Source organism: Dipteris shenzhenensis, chromosome 9 (genome assembly GCF_047967505.1).
Source record: "Dipteris shenzhenensis isolate YYH24624 ecotype China chromosome 9, Dip_SZ_1.0, whole genome shotgun sequence".
Lineage (NCBI taxonomy): Eukaryota > Viridiplantae > Streptophyta > Polypodiopsida > Gleicheniales > Dipteridaceae > Dipteris > Dipteris shenzhenensis.
In genome coordinates, this window is record NC_141604.1 from 9716914 (window position 1) to 9738677 (window position 21764).

At 43.6% G+C, this 21764-nt stretch overlaps 1 protein-coding gene and 1 pseudogene across 1 annotated transcript in view; one reads left to right on the top strand and one right to left on the bottom strand.

Annotated features, from left to right (window-relative positions):
- Positions 1-7759: 7759 nt before the first annotated feature.
- LOC147898163 (uncharacterized) lies at positions 7760-8710 on the top strand (annotated as a pseudogene).
- A 9496-nt stretch (positions 8711-18206) lies between these two features.
- Positions 18207-21764, bottom strand: part of LOC147898164 (GABA transporter 1-like) — a 63719-nt gene continuing 60161 nt past the window's right edge. The window contains exons 7-8 of the mRNA XM_087378862.1: positions 19370-19606; positions 18207-18587 (exon numbers count right to left, since the gene is read on the bottom strand). Of these exons, the coding sequence (XP_087234988.1) occupies positions 18207-18587; positions 19370-19606 (618 nt within the window). The remainder of the gene's footprint in view (positions 18588-19369; positions 19607-21764) is intronic.

Consider the following 21764-nt stretch of genomic DNA (forward strand, 5'->3'; position numbering starts at 1 on the left):
TCTTTTATCCTCACCTTTTCTCTCTTTTATCCTCTCTTTCCTTCTCTTTTCGTGATAATTTTCCTCTCTTATCTCCTCTCTTTTTTTCTCCTCTCTTTTCCTCTATTGTCCTCTCTTTTCTCCTCTCTTTCCTTCTCTCTTTTTCTCTCTTTTATCCCCACTTTTTCTCTCTTTTTCTCCTCTCTTTTCCTTTCCTTTCTCCTCTCTTTCCTTCTATTTTCTCCTCTCTTTTTCTCTCTTATCTCCTTTCTTTTTTCTCCTCTCTTTTCCTCTCTTTTCCTCTCTTTCCTTCTCTCATTTTCCCCATGTGAAGCTTCAATAGCCTGACATTAAGCAAGCAGATACAGACTTCTATAACTGTACTTTAAAGAATGCAGGAGTCTATAAATGCCTGCTCAATGTCAGGCTGTCACTCTATTTTTTCTTTTGCATCTTGTGACAAGGGCATGCTCAATGGTAATCTTCTTCTTTTCTTTTCTTCACTTCATCATGTGGCCAGGAAGGTCTTCAGCCTAACCTGATCTTTGGGATGCCATCTTTCGGGAGTTATATAATATTTTGGGGCACCCTCCCACTCCTGTGGAGTTACACACATACATGATGGGTACTACAAACACCCCGTAGGCATCGGCAGTACAGACTCCAAACCACCCCAATCCCACACCAGCTGAGATTATCCCAGCAGAGTTGAGATAGCCCAGTCGGCCGAGCCCCTTCTCCCCCTACAGTCAAGAGGTCCTTCTGCCTCAAAGAGCTGTCAGTGTACTCTTGTGCCATCAAGAGTCACTTCTCCAATTATGAGTGGCCAACATACTCCCGTATAGTCGAGAGTCACTTCTCCAGGTACGTACTAGCTCAACACAATAGGGAAGCAGGCATAGTAGCAGGGAGAGTGGTGGGGGATGCATGGCACAGTGCTTTGGGGGGGATAGTGGTGGGGATGGGAATGATTCAGATGATGCAGACATGCTAGAGGGTGATGGTACGATCTTCTATGACATCACTCAAATAGGAGGCATCTTGATGGATGCACCGGGGAAGGACATCATGGCCTTCATGCACTCTATAATTGCTAACAACTACAGAGATTGCTTTATTCACTAGAAAGACCATCCAAAAAAGTTGGCTGATGAGACCCTGACTGCTGTTCGCTCTAGGTATCCCGATCCCCCCAATGTTCAGTTCACAGATAAATGGGCCAAGTCAAAGATTGTTACGATACTTGGCAATAAAAGATCTTCGCTTAAGAGGCAGGCACTAGTTAAGATTGCCAGGCTCGAGGGAGGTCAACCACCAAGGGGCTAGTCCCACACCGCTCATAAGCGTGAGTGTGTTGACTCTGTGCCAATATGGACTTATGTAGAAAGAGAAAGTGTTACAACTTCTACATACAACTTGTACATGTAGAAAGAGAATGTGTTACAACTTGTACATGTAGAAAGGGAATGTGTTACAACTTCTATATGCGAGTTCTACATGTAGAAAGAGAATGTGTTACAACTTCTACATATAACTTCTACATGTAGAAAGAGAATGTGTTACAACTTCTACATACGACTTCTACATGTAGAGAGAGAATGTGTTACAATTCCTACATGCAGAGAGAGAAGCTCTCCAACTTGTATAAATACCCCATAATGGAGTGAAGCCCGCACTCTTTGGGGCATTGTGTTGAGTTCTACATTGGTATTCCAAGCAATTGTCTCAAGTGTCCATGCTTCCTTGCACTCCACGTCCAAAAGCATGTCTTAACCTTGCAACTCCTCCTCCCCTCTCCTCCAACCTTGCAACCTATCCTCTCCCTCTCCTCCTCCTCTCCTTCTCCTCCTCCCTTCTCCTCCTTCCTCTTCCTCCTTCCTCTTCCTCCTCCTTCTTCCTCCTCCCTTCTCCTCCTCCCTTCTCCTCCTCCCTCCTCCTCCTCCTCCTCCTCCTCCCTCCTCTCTCCTCTTTCCCCCATGCTCTTACACCTTCTTCCTCTCCTACTCCTATGCTCCCCCTAAACCCTTTGTTCCTCAACCCTTAAACTCCATGATCTACGAGGGAGACGAGTTCTCCACCATGTACTCTACCCTGAACCTTGGATCCTCCTTCTAACCCTGGACTCCTAAACCTTGGAACCTCCTTCTAATCCTAGAACCTCTTCTAAACTCTGGAACCTCTCTCTAAACCCTAGAACCTCCTTCTAGACCTTGGATCCTCCTTCTAACCCTGGAACCTCCTTCTAACCCTTAAACTCCTCCTAAACCTTGCAACCCCCAATGAAGGTGAAAGCCTTCATTACCTCAATCATGATGATACACGTTCCTTTTACACATGCATGCACTTTGTTTGCTTACCACACTTAAGCCTACGTCTCTCACCAAAACATGACTCGAGGTCCTAAGCTACATGTATACTACAAACGACGACCTCAATATATCTGTAGGTGACAAAAAGCCTCAGAAGAAAAACAAACTACTTCGAACTTTCAGGAACATAACACTCAAGGGCAAGGAGAGTAATTTTTTTTTTTCATTTCTAGCCAAACATATCTACACCAAGCATCAACCTTGGGTTACTACCTTAAGAAAATTTCTTTATTTCTTAAATAGAAGCCACATGATAAACAATTAGGCTAGGTAGTGGACACGACTACGTAGAGCTTGCAATTTTGATCATTTCACCTTTTTGCAGAAGAGCAATCCGAGCTATCCATAAAGAGTTACGACTCGGGAAGAGTTTAGGGTTTAACCCTAAACCTAAACTCATTTCCTATAAAAACCCACTCCACCTCCTCATTCTTCATCTTTCACATTGTGCCTCCATCCTTCTCTTCATTCCGAGCCCTATGCAAGACACTCCTCCCTCTCCACCAACCACCACCTTACTCCCATCCTCACATTGTAAGTGACTTTGAGCCCATCTCGCAGTGATAACCTAGCCATCCACTCACCGTCCATTGTTCTTCAACAATCCCATTACGTCGAGAAAGACTTGGAGAGCGTTTAGGTGACCACCTCTTCCTCCCTTTGGATTTCTGTCCGTCAAGTTTTTCTCTTCTTTTTTTTCCCCCTCTCATTTCCACCACCCCCTCCCCCCTCCGCCTTTCCCCCCTCCATCTCCACCACCATCCCCTCCCCCTCTTCCCCCTCCATCTCCACCACCCCCTTTCCCCTTCCCCCCCTCTATCTCCACCACCATCCCCTCCCCCTCTTCCCCCTCCCCCCTCCATCTCCACCACCATCCCCTCCCCGCTCCCCCCTCCATCTCCACCACCCCCTTTCCCCCCCCTCTCTCTCTTTCTTTCTCTCTCTTTCTCTCTCTTTACCTCCCCCCCCCTCTCTCTCTCTCTCTCTCTCTCTCTCTCTCTCTCCCCCCTCCCCCCCACTCTCTCTCTCTCTCTCCTTTTTTTTTTCCCCCTCTCTCCCTCTCTCTAACTCCCACCCCCCTCCCCCTCTCTGCTCTCCCTCTCCCCTCACCCCTTGCTGCTCGGCCCGCCCCCTCGCCACCCCACCCCTTGCCTGCCACCCCGCCCGCTACCCCGTCGCTGCCTGACGACGCCCTGCAGTGCCACCCCGCCCCTCTCCTCTCACCCCTCATCCCCTCCTCTCTCACCCCCTGCCCTCTCCCCTCGCCCCCTCTCCTCTCACCCCCCGCCTGCCGCCCCGCCCCCCTCCCCTCTCACCCCCTGCCCTCTCCCCTCACCCCCTCCCCTCTCACCCCCCGCCCGTCGCCTTGCCCCCTGCGGTGCTGCCCCGTAGTGCCACCCTGCCCCTCCTCTCACCCCTCGCCCCCTCCCCTCTCACCCCTCGTCCTCTCCCCTCGCCCCCTCCTCACTTCCCCCCGGCCCCTCCCCTGAACCCCTGCCACGCCGCCGGGCGAAACCCCCCTCGGCTGCGCCACTACCAAGGAGCCCCCCCCCAATAGTGTTAAAAAATAAATAAATAAAAACACACAAAACCTAACCTATAACTAAACCTAGGTTAGTTAACCTAACCCTAGGTTAGTTAACTCTAGGTTAGTTAGACTAGGTTAGGTTAGGTTAGGTTAGTTTAGTTATCTTAGGTTAGTATAACTAAGGTTAGTTTACCTAGGTTAGCTACTAATAGTTAGGTTAGGTTCACTAACCTTCAGTTAGTAATCTAGGTTAGTAAAACCTAACTAGATTAACTTGGTTCCAACCCCTCAGTTGGACTTTAAGTCCATTCACACCACCCTTAGGCCCCCCCCAAAAAAAAGGTCAATTTTACCCCTGCTTTAACCCCTCGTAACTCATCCATTTGAGACCCAAACTGAACCCCGTTTGAACCCAGATTTCACACACAAAAACACCACGCTATGGGCTATTTTTCTAGCCCATTGCACACCATTTTGGCATCCCTAGCACTTGCTCATTCGTGCCCCCATGTGGGCCTCGTTTCGCACAAATTTGCTCGTATTTTCATGTCGTGACCTCCGATTACCGATCCGTCTGCACCGACACATTTCCCTACACACGTAGGACAATCTTAGGCACAATATTAACATGACGGTCCCTACACAACCTAACAACACTCTAACCCTCCCAACTAAACTACATCCACACCCGCACTTGTGGCAGAGACATCCTTTACAAATCTCGCCCAATCTGTATGCAACTACGTTCCGGCCAATGCCTTCGACTCCAACGCTTGCTAAATTCGCATACAACTCTGTTGCAACCACCGCCCCTGACAATCCTCTACCCCGATTCCCCCCCTGAGATTCAAGCACTACCTTTAACTCCGCCACGCCCCAACATGGCTAGACGCCATCGCGACCATGATGGGGATATCGACCTCGATGCAGAGGCCAAAAATTTCTTTAATCGAAGAAATAATAACAATCAAGGCAAACGCCCCTTGGAAAAACTGGAACTTCCCAAATATAATGGTCGAGGAGACCTAGCCCGATTCCTCCAGCATTTTGATGCCGCATGCGGAGCAGGTGAAGATCAATCCCATGAAACCAAGCTGGCTTGGTTTCCCATGGCCTTAATTGATGAAGCATCTGAATGGTACCTAGACCTTCTAGTGGAAGAGCACGCCACATGGGACCTACTCCAAACAGAATTCAAACGACACTTTCAAATGGAGAGGCTACAAGATGATCCTGCTCTCCAACTCAGCAAGATCGAACAAGGCCAGAGAGAAGACGTACGCACATACTTCGGTAAGATGAAAAGATTAATCGCCAAATGTGACCCACGCCTAGATGCAAAGTACCTCACGGCATGGTTCATTGTAGGACTCAGAAAGAAAATCTTAAAAGATATGAAAAAGATAAGTAGCTATGAAACGTTCAATGCTGCTCATGCGGCAGCCATTGACATCGAGGATGGCATGACAGACTCAGACACCAGCAGTGATGATGGCAGATCTAGTACCCGAGATAAGCACTCCAAAAAGGCAAATCCAAGTCCATTGCCAAAACATCAAATGAAGATCCCCTAGAGGCCATGACCTTGAAGCTGAAAGAAGATATGATGCAGGCCATGGATCAAAAACTTCACTTGTCTCAGCCGCCAACTCAAATATATCCACGGCGAGAAAATGTCTGGTGTCCACACTGCATCGCAAATCATATAGCAAATGAGTGCCTGATCCTAAGAGCCAAGATCACTGCACAAGCAAATCCACCACCAAGGTCGTGGTGCCATATCTGTGTCGTCAGCGGCCATGATAAAAACAGTTGCATCTTCAACATGCGCAATAACCTGCCTCAACCTCAACAATACCAAGCATCACCCATGCCAGTATACAGCCAACCGGCACTTGCACAAGCACCCCTAGCTCCAAGGCTAAATCATGTTCCCATTCGGACACAAATCCCACAACTACTCAGGAATCTGAATCCACAACCATATCCAAGAGCACCAAATCTAGCTCCTTAGGTAGTTCCCATACATCAATTACAAGCCGAGGAAGTAGACTCGCCATTTGAGTATGAAGTAGAGTACCCAGTGCACTATGTAGAAGGTGCAGAGGGTCTAATACCAGTTTATGGAAATCAAGTACGTCCCAACACATATTGCACACCAATCAAGTTCTACGGTTGTGGAGAAAATCATCGGATTGTAGAGTGCCCTCATCGTGGTAGCCCAGCTACTTTCCAACCACTCTACAGAGATTGTGGCATAGGACATGCATGTATGTATTGCCCCATGAAAAATAAGATCCTAGAACAAACAGAGGTTAAGCTTGACATCCCCGTCGGCATCATTGGGGTGGACCATCAAAGTCTGGGTCCGGCAAGTGTAAAATCACAACCTGTAAATGTAATTACATGCCAACAGAAAGAGGCCACCAAGGACCCTAACATTCCAATCCAACCAAAGCGACTTCTAAAAAAGAAAGCACAAATGCCTCCACCTCTGCCAAGCAATGAACAGTTGAGCTCATCCACATCACCTCCTGAGCCTTAAATAAAAGAAGCTCCATACCCCAATGTAGAGGTGGAGAAGGCTCGATTTCAGGCACTTCAACAATGGGTACAAAACGAATAAGCTCAATTTGAGGCTAAGAAACAAGCTTAAGACCCAATCCGTGACTTGGCCCCACAAAGTATTGATACTGTACTTGAGCCTCTGTTCCAACAACAGACTCCACAACATAATGTACCACCATGTCAACTTGAAGGAGCCGCACTCTCTAGCATCCTGAGTTGCCCTGTGTCAATTCCCATCGAAATCCTCCTATGGAATTGTCCCAATCTCTGGGAGAGTTTCAAAGGATGGATTAAACTCGCAAATCCCCCTCCACCTATGAATGACATTGAAGATATCCCTGTGCGGATGGGTGAGAGAGATGACATATGCAACATTAATGTGCCTTTGATCCACAAAGCCTATAATGAAGTCCAAGCCATAGTGGATGGTGGAGCAGGTGTAAATGTCCTATCAAATGAGCTCTACGAAGAATGAGGTCTCCCACCAATGCAAAAGGCTAATTTCAACATACGCCTTGCCGATTATTCATGGGCTAAACCCTTGGGAATAGTGAATGGTGTGTCCACAAAGATCGTCGGAGTCCGCTTTTCCCTTCAATTCACAATCTTGGATCTCCCCAAAAAATCCTATCAAATCTTACTGGGACGGACTTGGTTACGGGAAGCATTAGTCCTCCATGAGTGGGGAGCTGATAGACTGACAATCCAGAATCATGACACTACCATCAGGGTGAATGTGGGGACAGGAGCTATTAAACCAATTGTGCCTAGAGCGTTGGATGACACATCTTCAACAACAATCTCAAGCAAATCAGCTCCCTTGCAACATCATGCCATAGTGGGTGACTCACAAAGCAATGTCAATAACTGGATACAAACATTGGCAACCATCGACAACTGCCATTCATTAGACCCCATCTTCTCATAGATCGATGCTAAGGCACTACAGGTAGATCCTCCACTCCAACATGAAGAACCAGTCGATCTAGAGATGCCATTATTTATGGCTGACCTCGAGTGGGATAATGAACCTGAAGAAGGTACCCATACCAATGATGACTCAGATTTTCCTTGGGAACTTGAAACACAGGCTGCGAATGCTGAAATTGAAGGTCAAATCTTTGATAATGACTTAGCCATTCTGCATGCCCTAATAGTGTTTGTTTTAAAAATCATCATGTATGTTTGAGAATCATCATTATTCGAAGCCTATGTATTTTTGAATTGCGATAGGTTTCTCTAGAAGATGCTTCCTACACCAAATACCATGCCCGCATCAAGAGATGAAGTGAAAAAGATGCTAACAATGGTGGGTATGGATTATGATACCATCCATGCTTGCCGTAATGATTGCATTGTCTTTCGTCATGAGCATGGAGATTTGGCTAGTTGTCCGGAGTGTGGGGAACAACGATATAGAGATGACTTATAGGGTGAGCAGATCCCAGTAAAGGTCTTGAGACACTTTCCCATCATTGCAAGAATACAACACATGTTCTGTTGCAAATCCATAGCGGAGTTGATGACTTGGCATGCATCTCATCGGTCCATTGATGACACATTGAGGATTTCCACAGATTGTGCAGTTTGGAAGCAAATAGACAATCAATGGTTGGACTTTGCAAGGGAGCCATGCAACTTACATCTTGGGCTCGCCATGGATGAAATGAACCCTTTCGAGTTACGCTCGACATCTTGGTTGACATGGCCCATAGTCTTGGTGAATTACAATATCCCACCATGTCTAACAATAAAGAAGGGAGACCTCATGCTTGCACTGCTTGTGCCAGGGAAGTACAAGGCCAAAAATATGGACGTGTACATGGCACCTTTGATAGAGGAGTTACAGATCTTATGGAGAGGAGTGCGGGTCTTTGATATTTCCAGAGCTCCTAAACATACCAATGACATTTCGGTTAGAGGAATCTTGATGTGGACCATGCATGACTACCCAGGATATGGAGAGTGTGCAGGTACGTGGTTGTGTCTTTACATGTATAATGTAGGATTATGCTTTTATGACTCTCTTTCACATGCATGTCTTATACCAACACATTCATGCATTGTGCAAGACTTGTTACAAGTGGGTACCATGCTTGTCCTATTTGTGGACCGGGTTGGAAACCGCTTGCATGATACTCCAAACATATGGAAAAATGTTTATGAAGGTCATGCTCGATACCTTTCATTGGACCATCTCACGCATGGAGGTCAACTTAATCCACCACCACCATATTTGAAGGCAAATGAATGGATTCAGGCTTGAAGGGTGAATGGAGAGGAGCCTCCTCATGGTATAAAGAGGCTATCCATATTTCATGAGCTTCCTTATTGGGGTCAGTTACAAATCAATCATCTCTTGGATCCCATGCATCTCTTCAAGAATGTGGGGGCTACTATTTGGGCACACTTGGTTGGTTCCAAAGACTCAAGAAGAGTGCGAGAAGACTTGCATGCTATGAATAGGATGCCTCGTTTGTGGCCCCAAGTGTGTGCTCGAAAGTTGTCCTCTTGAAAGCAACATGGATCCTCTCCAAGAGAGAGGAGGCAACCGTCAGGCCAGGCATTGCCTCTTTTCAAACACCCATAGAAACATGCATTGCTTGAAAGGAGCATTTTCAAAGGACAATAAGCTTAGTGGGCTCAAGTCCCATGATTGGCACAAGGTCTTATAGGTAATCTAAGCTATAGGATTAGTGTATCGATAATCGTGATGCGTTAGGGGGAGTGGTAGAAGACAAGCTCGGGTATGCTATCCCACAGATATGTTATGAATAGCTAGATATGCCTATCGGCACTATGATTGGTGTGTTAGTAGCTAGTAGTAGTCAGACCATGGTTCATACCCATGGTTAGTTCTTATCAGTCCAGTTAGGTCTTATCTTGTGGTTTTAGTTCTTTTTAAAGTGTTCACTTGGTGGATGTACTGTCTTTTTTCTTCTAGTATGGAATAGACGGTGTGTTGGAGGTTGCTTGCCCTCTTGGTGTTCTCCTCATACCTGGGTGTTCCCACTTCTGCTATGCTATCTTCTTTGACATGGTATCAGAGCTACCGTTTCTTGCCTTTTGGTTGCCCATTGCTTGTGGAAGCTTGCAGGAGTGTTTCTCCTACTCTAAAGCTTCGAAGCGATGAGAAGAGATCTCGTTTTTTGGACTGAAGTAGCAATCTCCAGCTTCTGTTTGGCTTTGGAGCTATCCAATTAATGTCTTCTTGCTAACGGGAGATCGCTATTACCCATAGGTTGCTCATGGGAGATGTATTTTGATGAAACACAACTCGTTTTTTACTATTTGGGTGTGATAGAATGGAGCTTATCTCTTTTTTGGACAACTATTACTTGGTTTGAGCCAAGCAAGAGATATATACAGTAGTAAGAAGCAAAAACGTCTCTCCAAACCTCATCGCCCAACTCTCTAAAGGTTGTTTGTGAAACATCTCTCCAAACCTCATCGCCCAACTCTCTAGAGGTTGTTTGTGACTGGAAAAAACTCTCCTACATCTCCTATCAAGTGAGGAGAACCTTCAGCTTGTAGATCTCGTTTTTTTGCTCTTGGACAGCTTTTGGAGACTTCAAAAGTGATATATGACTTGCTTTCTTCCTTTTCCAACACCCCAAAGGTTTGCTAGATCCTCATACATCATTTCTGTGGAGTCTTAGTCTCTTTGTGAGCTACCAGGACTCTCGTGTTCCTCCAAACACAAAAACACCTTCTGTGCTCTCTCTAGCCAAGCTTTATGATTCTTAACTTCTTCTGCAGTAGCATTTCTTTTTGGCAAATTAGGCTCTTTCTCATCACCTGTAACCAAATCCCAATAGCCTCCTCCAGTCAAGAAATTTTCCATCCGAAACTTCCAAATGGCATAATTATTTTGATCCAACAATCTGTGTAATGTTGTCACTTCCACTAGAATTAACCATGGTTTCCAATAGCAGATTTCTGCAACTTTTTACTATTTTTCACAGTTAATAACTTCCGCACGTTACCTCAGATGTAAAAAATATCAACTAACAAATTGTAGCCAATCCACAGGTCTACAACTTTCTAGTTTAGTGCAGGTCCAAATTCTATAAGGTTTCATTGTTATTTGCTGCTAAAGACAGGCACCTGCATACTTTTGACAGCAGTCTAGAAACTTCCAGTTACTAGTTCAATGGATCAACTGGCATAGCATCTGTCAAGCTACTTGACATTAACGTCCAACCACTGGGCATCCAAATACCATCACATATATCCATGAACATTGCAATATCATGCCTACAACTGCATCTGACAATTTGACACTAAGTTGTAAACTGTGACTTTCTGATCTTCCCAAGCTCATAACTTTTGACAGTAAGTCCAAGTGAACTTGCTTTCAAAAGCAAAGTCGGAGCTTATATACTTGCCTCCAACTTGTCAGTTCAGATCAGTATCCAAATCCACACAGTTTGAGAAATAAACAGTCCGAAAAGTGACAATTTGATTCCTTTGTATTTTGGATGCCATGGTCATGCAAATTATGAGTTGCACATCCCCCAAGAATGCTTGGGATATCTTGACGAGGTATTATGGCACCACAACAAGTGCCAGAAAGATACAATTGAAACAAAAATTTAACAATATGTCAAGAAGGGGGAGAACGATACAAGAATATGTGATTGATATCAAAATTAAAGCTGATCAATTGGCCTCTATTGATGCTCCTGTGGATGATGATGACATGGTTGCAGTCACTCTGAATGGACTTGGTTCTGAATATAAGTCATTTGACACTTCTATTTTTGTGAGACAGAATATGCTGAATTTCAATGAACTGGTTGCTCTTTTGATACATGAAGAAGTGAAGCTTGGGCTGAATATTGGTGCTAGTAGCTCCAGAAATAGAGTTGTTGTCTTTACTCTAATGAGAGAGGTAGAGGTGGTAGAGGCAAGAGTGCCTCTCATGGTAGAGGTGATGTCAGATATACATCACAGGCTCAAGCCTATAATTGGAGCAATCAAAATCAGCCTCATAGAGGAGGAGGATCTCTCCAAGGTAGGGGGAGATCTGGATCGCGAGGTAGAGGGGCTTGGCAGCCACCTCACCATGTGGATCAGCCCAATAAGGATAAGTTATGCCATTACTATGGGAAGATTGGCCATATTGCCAGGGATTACTTCAAGAAAGCAAGCGAATCAGAGAGGAAGGGCAAATCAGCAAGGTCATTTCACTTCTTCAAGTCATACACATGACACACCTGCAGACCAGTTGTTTGCTATGACGTATGTATAAGATCATAAGCCTACTGATGGTGGCTTTGAGGATGTGTGGTACATAGATTCAGGAGCATCTAACCATATGACACCACATGGTGAGTGGTTTGAACAGATGATTCCTGGACTACATGGATCTATTTACACTGGTGATGATACTCAGCATGACATTACTCATACGGGTGTTGTACCTTTGGCTATGCATGATGGCCAGACTAAGAAATTGATTGATGTGTTGCATGTGCCTTCTATCATGAAGAATTTGTTGTCTGTTGGGCAAATGGCTGAGCAAAACTTGCAGGTGTGGTTTAATAAGCATGGCTGTTTCATTGAAGAATTTGATAATGGTTGTAAACTTATTGCAAAAGGGAAAAGACAAGGAAGAATGTTCATTTTAGATGCAGGCATACCGGAATTGAAGGCTGCCATGTTCACCCATGGTACGGGTGTTGTTCAGGACTTGGAAATTTGGCACAAACGCAATGGTCATATTAATATTCAGAAGCTGAAAAATATGCAGCATAAAGGCATTGTTGTTGGCCTACCAAAGTTTAAGTATAATGCTTTGGAGCATGTATGTCTTGCATGCCAATTTGGAAAGCAATCCAGGTTGCCATTTACTAGGCATATGCGGGAAAGTAATAGACCCTTGTAGTTGATTCACACTGATGTCTGGGGTCTATAGCTCAGATTGCCTCGATTGGAGGTTCATCATATTATGTCACATTTATTGATGATTTCAGCCGGTATACATGGCTATATTTTTTGAAATATAAGGATGAGGTCCTACCTGCCTTCAAGCATTTCAAGCAACATGTTGAAAAGGAGTTTGGGTCATATATCACATGCTTGAGATCAGATAATGGAGGTGAATATCTGTCAAATGAATTTGATGACTTCTTGGCCTATCATGGGATTAGACGGGAGCTTACATGCCTATATACACCACAGCAGAATGGATTGGCTGAACGTAAGAATGGGGTGATTGGTTTGTGTGGTAGAGCCATGTTGAATGAAAAGAACTTACCTGATTATTATTGGGCAGAAGCACTTGCAACTGCAGTGTATGTGCTGAATCGCAGTCCTAATACTGACATTCATATGCTCACACCATATGAGAAATTGTATCGACAGAAGCCTGATATCAGTCATTTAAAAGTGTTTGGCAGCTTGGCATATGTGCATATACTGGATGAGAAGAGGAGAAAATTAGATCCGAAGGCTGAAAAAAGTGTGTTTATAGGCTATACTCAAGACCGGAAAGGCTATAAGTGTTATAATCCCAAATGGGATCTTGGTATGGCAAACCTGATATAGTGGTTCCACATCAAGCTTCGGATGCTCAGTTGAATGATAAAAATCAGCCACATACTACGTCTATGTCAAGACCTACAGCTAGTGGTGATTCCACTATGAGTCCTTGGTCAGGTAGGTTGCGTTCTTCCACCACTGACACCTCTATGTCAGCGAGGGGGAGAGATAAAGTGAAGAACAAGGTGAATGAGAGTGTTTCAATGCTTGAGATTAAGGTTGATATGCCCCCTGGACCATCTAATTCAGGTTATGATTCTTCTAGTAATGATAGTTTGGATAGTGAATTGGGCATTCCTTCTATTTCCACACTAGGTGTGAAAAGCAGTAGGTATGTGCCTCCTCATGAGAGAGGAGAAGCTGAAAAGTCAATCTCTGAAAAGTCTGTGAGAAGATCTCAAAGGGTAAGATACCTTGTTGACAGGTTGACATACACTGGGTTTGTGGCAAAACACTGTGCATACATGGCAAAAGTTGTGGGACATACAGAGCCATCTGGGATGAGAGGGAAAGGAGGGAAGGAGGGGGCTAAGAGGGAAAGGAGGGAAGGAGGTAGGGAGAGGTAAAAAGGGGAGGCGGGGAGGAGGAGAGGATTAGAGGGGGGTAGGGAAGGAGGTGGGTAGGGGTAGAGGGGAGGTGGGGAAGGGATGAGGGAGGAGGAGGTGGATTAGGGGGAAAGGGGGGTGGGGAGGGAATCGGAGGAGGCGAAAGGAGGTGGGGAGGAGGCGGAGAGGGGTGGAGAGGAGAGAAGGGAGCAGGCAGCAGCCCGGGGAAGGACTGAGAAAAAGCGGAGAGGAGAGGAGAGGAGGGAGAAGGTAGTGCAGAAGGGATGAGAGGGGGCACAGGGAGGATGCAGGGAGAGGTTGAGAGGGGGAGGGGAGGAGAGGAGGGTGCAAGAGGCGGGGAGGGGCTGAGAGGGGGCATTGGAAGGAGGAGGGGAGAGGAGATGAGCTATGAGGGGGATGAGGGAGGAGAGGGAGAGGCTAGGAGCAGAGAGGTAGCGGGGGAGGAGAACAGCTTAGGACCCTTTAGAGATCTCTTTTTAAAGAAGTCAGTAAGGGAATATTTGAACCTAATCATTCCTTTGACAGATCTCTACAAAGGACGTGGAAGATTCCAATAGTGTTATTATATGGAATGAGAAACTTGATAAATCTTTCTAGACTATCAAGATGAAGGTGATGAATGCACCTACGTTAGCTCTATCAGATCCTAGCAATTGACATGTAGATTTTGAGAGTAGAAACCCAAGTTTGGAGGCATACTTAGGAAAAGGAATTGTACGTGGTGATACACTGAAGACTTGGAGACATTACTTGCATAGATCCAAGTTTGTTATATTGATGGACCATGAGTTTGTCAAATACGTTTGTGAATAAAACTGAATTGAGGGTGAGAAAGGCATGATGGTATGAGTTGATGCAAGAATTTGATATGGAAATAAAGTATCGGAAGGGTAGCCTAAATCAAGTACTGTTGAGGTTAACCTCACAACATCATGTGATCATATGTGCATAGCTATGACCTCTCTCCTCATCTCCACTCTTCTCCTCTTCTCTCTCCATATTTGTTCATGGTATCAGAGAATCCTTGCCTTCCGATGAGACATCACAATCTTGTGTGAGAGATCAAGAGGTTCTTCTTGATTATTCTATTCAATTCCGTTGAGTGAAAGTTCCATTCATCTCTTTTGAGAGTTTGTGAGAGATCTAGATGATTGAGGAAGAGATTTGTGAGTTCTTTTTCATTCATTTCCATTGTGAGAATTCATTGAGAGAGTCCTTTTATAGACATTTCTGTTATCCTCCTTCAGCTCCTTCATTTCTTATTGTGAGAGATTTGTGAGGATTTCTATTTGATTCCTCTTATTGAGATTTTGAGTCATTTTAAAAGTTAATCTCCTTAGGGAGACAACATAAAAAGTATCCTAACCAGAGAGAAAGGAGATCTTTCCACTGAGATGAAAGACATCGGCCCACAACACATACAGCTGCAACCTCTAAGCAATCGACATATCTACTCTATCTACAACTACCTCCAGCAATAAAGTTCCAAACCCCGGGGGATTCGTAGGGGGAAACTTATGATATCACATGAGTGTACAATAGGGGGTTTTTTTGAAATGAGGCATAAGCTTATACATTAGGGGTGGGGGCCCTTTTTATTTTTTCCCAATATTGAATTTAAGTTAGGGGGCCATGCCATATTTAAGAGGGGGGGACATAGTATAGGCTACCTTGGGTAACTAGTCCGAACAAGTTTGGTTTTGTGTATGATTTTAAATAGTCATAGGGAAAATAATCTAAATTTGCTTATTCTACAATGTAAATGCTTGAAAAAGAACGTAGATTTAAGGAAATGGGGGGACATAATAGAATTTTGGTGGTATCTTATAAGCTTAAATAGGGGTGTTTTATCATCCTACATGGATCTTAAATAGGGGGTTTTCTTGGAGTTCATGCTCGTAGGTGATGTCCCTCTTTAATGAAGAGTGAATCCTCTAGGGTTCCAACAACTACAGCACATCAAAAGCCAACTAAGTTTACACTGACTAGAAGTAATGAGGCAGAAGTGGGACTCGAGCAACTTCTACAACTACTACAACTAAGGCCTCCTGCTACCTTCAACGAGCAGTAGCGGCTAACACTCGGACTGCACAGCTCCCTATTAGCACACACAGCCGCAGAGGTAGCTACTCTACAACAAAGCATAGCAACATCAATTGAGCACCGAGCAGGACAACGAAGCCTACGGTTCTTGCAAGACACACGCCTAGCAAGCAAAGAGCGACGACTCTACCAACGACTCCAAAGCAAGTGGCCATGAACTCCTATCAATGACTAGCCTACAACGACTTGACTTCGACCAAAATGGCGATAGCCAATCCATAGCAACCCACAAGCTTCAACTACCAACAACAGCCCACTGAAGCAACTACTTGGCCGATGGATTGGCAACATAGCCAGGATAAATGACAACTGCAGCCCTTCAGCATCGACAGCTGCAACGCGGCCTTCGAGTAGCCAACGACTAGCAAGCTTCGACCAGCCCCAACGAATGCTTACGTATAAATCGCCTCCAACGAGAGCTCCACAAACGTAGATTACTAGCCGGCAATAAGGGCAACCAATGCAGCGCATCGACCTGACACAACACACAACATACAAGCAAAGCGACGAGCCTCATCGACGCCTAGTGACTCATTGATGAAAATTTTGACCATGAACAAAATCTCTAAGATTCTGTCAAAATGTTAAGGATTCTCAAGAATTTTATAGGTTGGACATGCACGCAACATGTGGCATCCTATCCTCTGATCCACCACATTAGCATCTATGAGATATCCTGTGACACATAGCAAAAAAGTCTACCATGTCATCAATGGTGGCTAGCTCACTTGCCATGTCACTAGTCAAAGTCAACTTGCCACATCATCCCTAATTACCACCACTGCCACATCAGCAATCCACATCATCATTACCACCTTAGCTAACACATCATCTGCCATTTCATCTACCACATGATACATAGCCCCCTGCTCGGCACACTTACCTCTCCACAGGCACACTGTGCGTGCACCAATCTACCACCTCACACAGTGCTTCAGAGGCACACTCCTTACCAATCACATCTTTTTTTTTTGGCATGTGAACATAGTTGCCACATCATCATTGCTTCTTTTTTGCCCCTCCACCATATCTCTTGATCCAGGAAGAATTTGAGGATGCTCCAAAAATGAAAATCTCTTGTTTTTTGTGCTCTACGTGCTCGGCACATCACGCGCCAGTTTTGACAATTGTATCACACTTTTTAGCCTCGTCATCAAATCCACTTCTTGCGCACATTTAAGCCTCTACATCGACGCATTTGACCCCACACCTAAAAGGACCTTTATCTCTCAACGGTTGGTCTAACTCTCGATTAGCACATATTAGTTTGCCATTGAGGAGACAACTCCAAAGCAACCAATCGAAGCCACATCAATTTTTTTTCGACTAGTTCCTACTCGAAGTCTGTCCCTATGCTCAGATGCAGTTTCACATCATCACATGTCACATCATTTCATTTTGCACTCACATGCCACCATTGTAAAGCCGTATTAGCTATTTTATATCATTTGTGCACATTATTTGAGCCTTGTAAAGCCTCTTGGCTATTCCCGGCACATCGTTTGCCATATAACCCTTGTAACAGATTGGAATATATTACAGTTCTATCTTCACCAGCAATTCAAATTGCATTTAATTCAGATAGCACTTTTATAAAGGCACTTTAAGTGCATTTCTCGCATCATGTCTATGACTAGCAATCTCAATTTGGAGACATTTGCTAAGTTAGATGATTTCAACTACTACGACACATGAAAATACCGAATGGAGACCATTCTTGTACTTTAAGACAAATGGGAGTATGTCGATGGGTCTACACCTCAACCATCTAATGCACCAGCAGTAACTCCCACCATTGCCGCACACAAGCAGAAGAATATACACCTACACCAATTAGATCCACACCTGTAGTAGATCCTGCCATTACCCAAGCACATGCAAAATGGGATAAGAAAGACAAATATGAATATCATTTTGATCAAACAAAATGTGAAAGATGTCATGCTTGAATAGCTCAACACAATGAAGACATCCAAAGAAATTCTTCTCTTTAGCTTCCATGTCACACCTTATGTAACCCCCTACTATTGAATAACCTAATGGATTAAATGCCACTTTACCTATAAATTGCAAATGCATATTTCTAAGGGAAAAACTTCTAAATCATTTGTAACATTAGTAAATCATTAGGTACTTCTTTAGTAAAATCATATAATATGCTATTTTTTAGAACGTATAACTATCACATGTCTTTATAAGATTCCATTTGCGAGGAGCTATGTAAAGCATGGAGGTTATTGGATCTAATTTCATTGTGTATATAAAACATGCAGCTGCTATAGTAATGCAAATTTGAATAGATATTCATTATGATAAAAGATTTTCACATATCACAATTAACTTGTCAAATGTTTAAAAAATACTTACTCAATGAACCTTATTGAATACAATTTATGGTCACAACATAGCAATAAGTAAATGCAAAGAACACAATAGAAAACAAAAGTAAATTGTTATTTGAACCACATTATACCATATGATTGATGCATAGTATACCACTTGGAACATTGAAGACCATATGTCTATTTATTGAGTTATAAAAGGCATTCATATGTTTGCAAAAAGCTTGTATGTTTTCTCATCCACCACTAATTGATGAATAGAACTAAAGAGTCCTATGATGGTGATAATCAGGAACAAAAACACCATAAAAAGTTTTCCCCAAAATCCGAAGGAATGAGATGATGTCTTAAAACTTGTGACATCAAATAAAATAGGGAAGATAAATACTAGAGGTGTATACCCCAAGCATCCAACTAATGCATTGAAGTCACTAAAGAAGGGAAGCATTGCTGCAAATAACGTTGCAAGTATAACAAAAAGGGTTCGAGGTAAAAGCTTTGTAATGAGGCTTCTTAAAAATGAATTGGCACATGCTCCACTTGCAATCTTTCTTTCAAACATATCAAACGTTGGCTGCGAATATAGCTGATAAAATGTTGAAATCATATTAGAATCTCTCTCTCTCTCTCTCTCTCTCTCTCATATCAATATTTTTGTTTGTGCATATGTGCATGTGATTTTGTCATGTGGGCGCATGTGCATCCATGTGTGGAGAGAAGTATTGAGGATTAGAATCACCCAACTTATGATGGTTATCAGCCAAACATTAGAAACCTTTAAGTCTATTAGGCATAGCAATCACTAATTACTATGACATAATCAGCACCCAATTGTGTGGGTAGTATATGGGACTTAGCATTCTTATGAAGGATTGTATGTCAAGTTTCTATCAAGTGAGGGATAATCTCCTCTAGCACTTTAGAGACTGATGGTATGCTGAGAAAATACAAATCCAAATTATGTATATGTGAAGGGCTAAAGTGCCTACAATTGAAAGGGATGCTTTAAGGGCTAAAACTATAGCTCTAAATATAGCAACCTCACTCGGCATGGGGAATGTTGGAGGTCTTATATAGGCTTTCCCCCTTCACAACCATGTCATGTTGGTTAATCTCAATTGTTGACCAAGTAGGTTGAAGTCAAAGGTTTTGCTTTTGATAAAAGAAGTCAACACTTTGACTTTCTTGCATATCATGTTTTTCCAGATGATGGCCTTCTTTAGAGTGTTCTAGAGTCCAAAATCATCCTAGAAGCTAATGATAAAAAAGGATAAATGAGATTTAGGTCATACATGTCTTACTCATCCATTTTAAGAAATAAGATATTAGCTTCATATTTGTGACTAATGAAATCAACATGGAACTTACCACAGATCCTGCAACTAGTTGCATAATCATGCACATATTGGCAAGAATAAACATCCAATCGGGTATGTACGATTTTCCGGTGCTTGAAATCATGCTCAAGAGTATATTGCCGTTTGCAGAATTACCAAAAGCCCAATAACCTGCAATAGCTACAGGAAAAAATGATGCCAACGTGGCAAAATAGCAAACACAAAGTCCCTTCACCATATTTGTCTTTGTAGGTGGTGATACTGTAGCCTGCAACAATAAGAATCTCGACTTAGCCTTGAATGAAAGAAAGACTATAACTATATACATCTTTATATGACAAAGAGTTAATCTTATTTTTCGGTCAAAGGTGGCAATAAAATGATTATTTGAATTTGCATTTAAATGTAAAACATTCCATTATACCTTTCACTTAAACTCGTATTCTTAGCTCTCTCTCTCTCTCTCTCTCTCTCTCACACACACACACACACACACACACACACATGCATGCACGTGCACTTCAACCCTTATTCTTAATACCCTCTCTCTCTCTCTCTCTCTCTCTCTCACACACACACACACACACACACACACACACACATCTCCAAGGAGGGTTTCATTGACCCACCAGGGTGCACTCAGATCCACCTACCACACTCACTAAGGATTGCTATTGGAGAGTTCTGTGTTTCATCACACCGACTCCATATCAAGAGTGGATGAGCTGAGGGTATACCTAGAGAGAGTCGTACCTGCACAATATGTTACTTGACATGAGATTGAGTTAGAGGAGCACTTCACCTTCCGTTGCCCAGTTTACAACGAGATCTGTGAATGATATTATTGCCTTTTCAGAGACTGCTTTGGGCCCCTTTTCAGACTTCTTTCATACCCTAACCAGAGGTGCCTTGCCGCTTTCATTGATGAGGTGGTTCGACATAGAAAGCGTCTCATTAGATCGTTGAGACAGGGATGGGGCATTTTATCAAACTCATCTCAAAGTGTGATCAAAGGAGTTCTTCCAACCAGAGCATACTGCGCCCCTAAGCATGGATAGCAGATGAGACAAAGATGCTGAGACCAAGACGTGGCACATTCGGCAAAGGACAGACGCACAAATCACATTAGCTGGCATCTTTTCCATGTTCAAACCTAGGACACGGCCAACAGAGGTCATTGTGGTGCTTGTCTAACATAGAGCCATTGCCAAGAGGTCACAACAGACTACATCCACAAACACAGAGAGCGATCTATCACAACTTTCATGCCTACACAACCTCACTCGCCATCGAGTCTACTTTGACATTTCATGCTGTGTGTGTTGTACTGGGTTAGGCTATATCTGCTAAGATGATGATGATGTTAGGGAGGACTATGCGTATGGTGATATTGATGATGATGACATTGATTGTGTCCTACATAGTTTTCTAGCATGGGTTAGGATGGTCATTTAGCAGCTCCAACCTTTTGGCTCATTGTATCAGGTTTTCTATCAGTCTCATAGACCCATCGGTCTTCAATAGAATTTAATATACTTTCTAGCATGGGTTAGAATGCTCATTTAGTAGCTCCATCCTTTTGGCTCATTGTATCACGTTTTCTATCAGTCTCATGGACCCATCAATCTTCAACAGACTTTAATAATCTCTCTCTCTCTCTCTCTCTCTCTCACACACACACACACACACACACACACACACACACACACACACACATGTGCACATGCATGCGCATATGTATGCACCCGTGCGTGCATGCACGTGCACAAAGTAGGCATACACTTGACTTTGCTAAAAGAGTATAAGGAATTTGAATTGCTTTAGAAAAATAAGGGGGACCTTGATCCAATGTTCCAAAGAATGGGCCATCTAAAAATTCACTTCCTTGTCATTTAACACCCCATATACAACAATACTGTGTATTCGTATTGGTACCACCCCAACTTGTGTTGGGTGCTGGAAGCAATGGAACAGGAGTGGAGTGCGGGAAGCAAACAACAAGCTGGAGCAAAACGTAGTACTCAAATGGATAAGGAGAAAATACAAAGGGGTGGCCTATATGGCCCCAAAGTCAACCAGATGGTTGACCAATGAAGTCAACTGACCTAACCTACAAGGCACATACCAGGGCTAAGTGCTAACAAACCCCCCTCCATGGTATGGCTGAGGTATCCCAGAAACATCTCAGGAATATCTAGAAACTACATCATGTTTGCACATATTTGTCTAGTAATCTATGATATGTACAAAGTGATCCCTCACATAATAAAAGGAGCCAAGTGTAAAGCATGTCGAAATGCCTCAAGCTTGGGCCATGGTAAAGCTTTCATGAAAAGATCTGCCAAGTTGTCCTTCGTGAGAACATAGGACAACCGGATGTCTCCACCAGACAGTCGCTCTCGAACAAGTGGTAGTGGACCTCAATT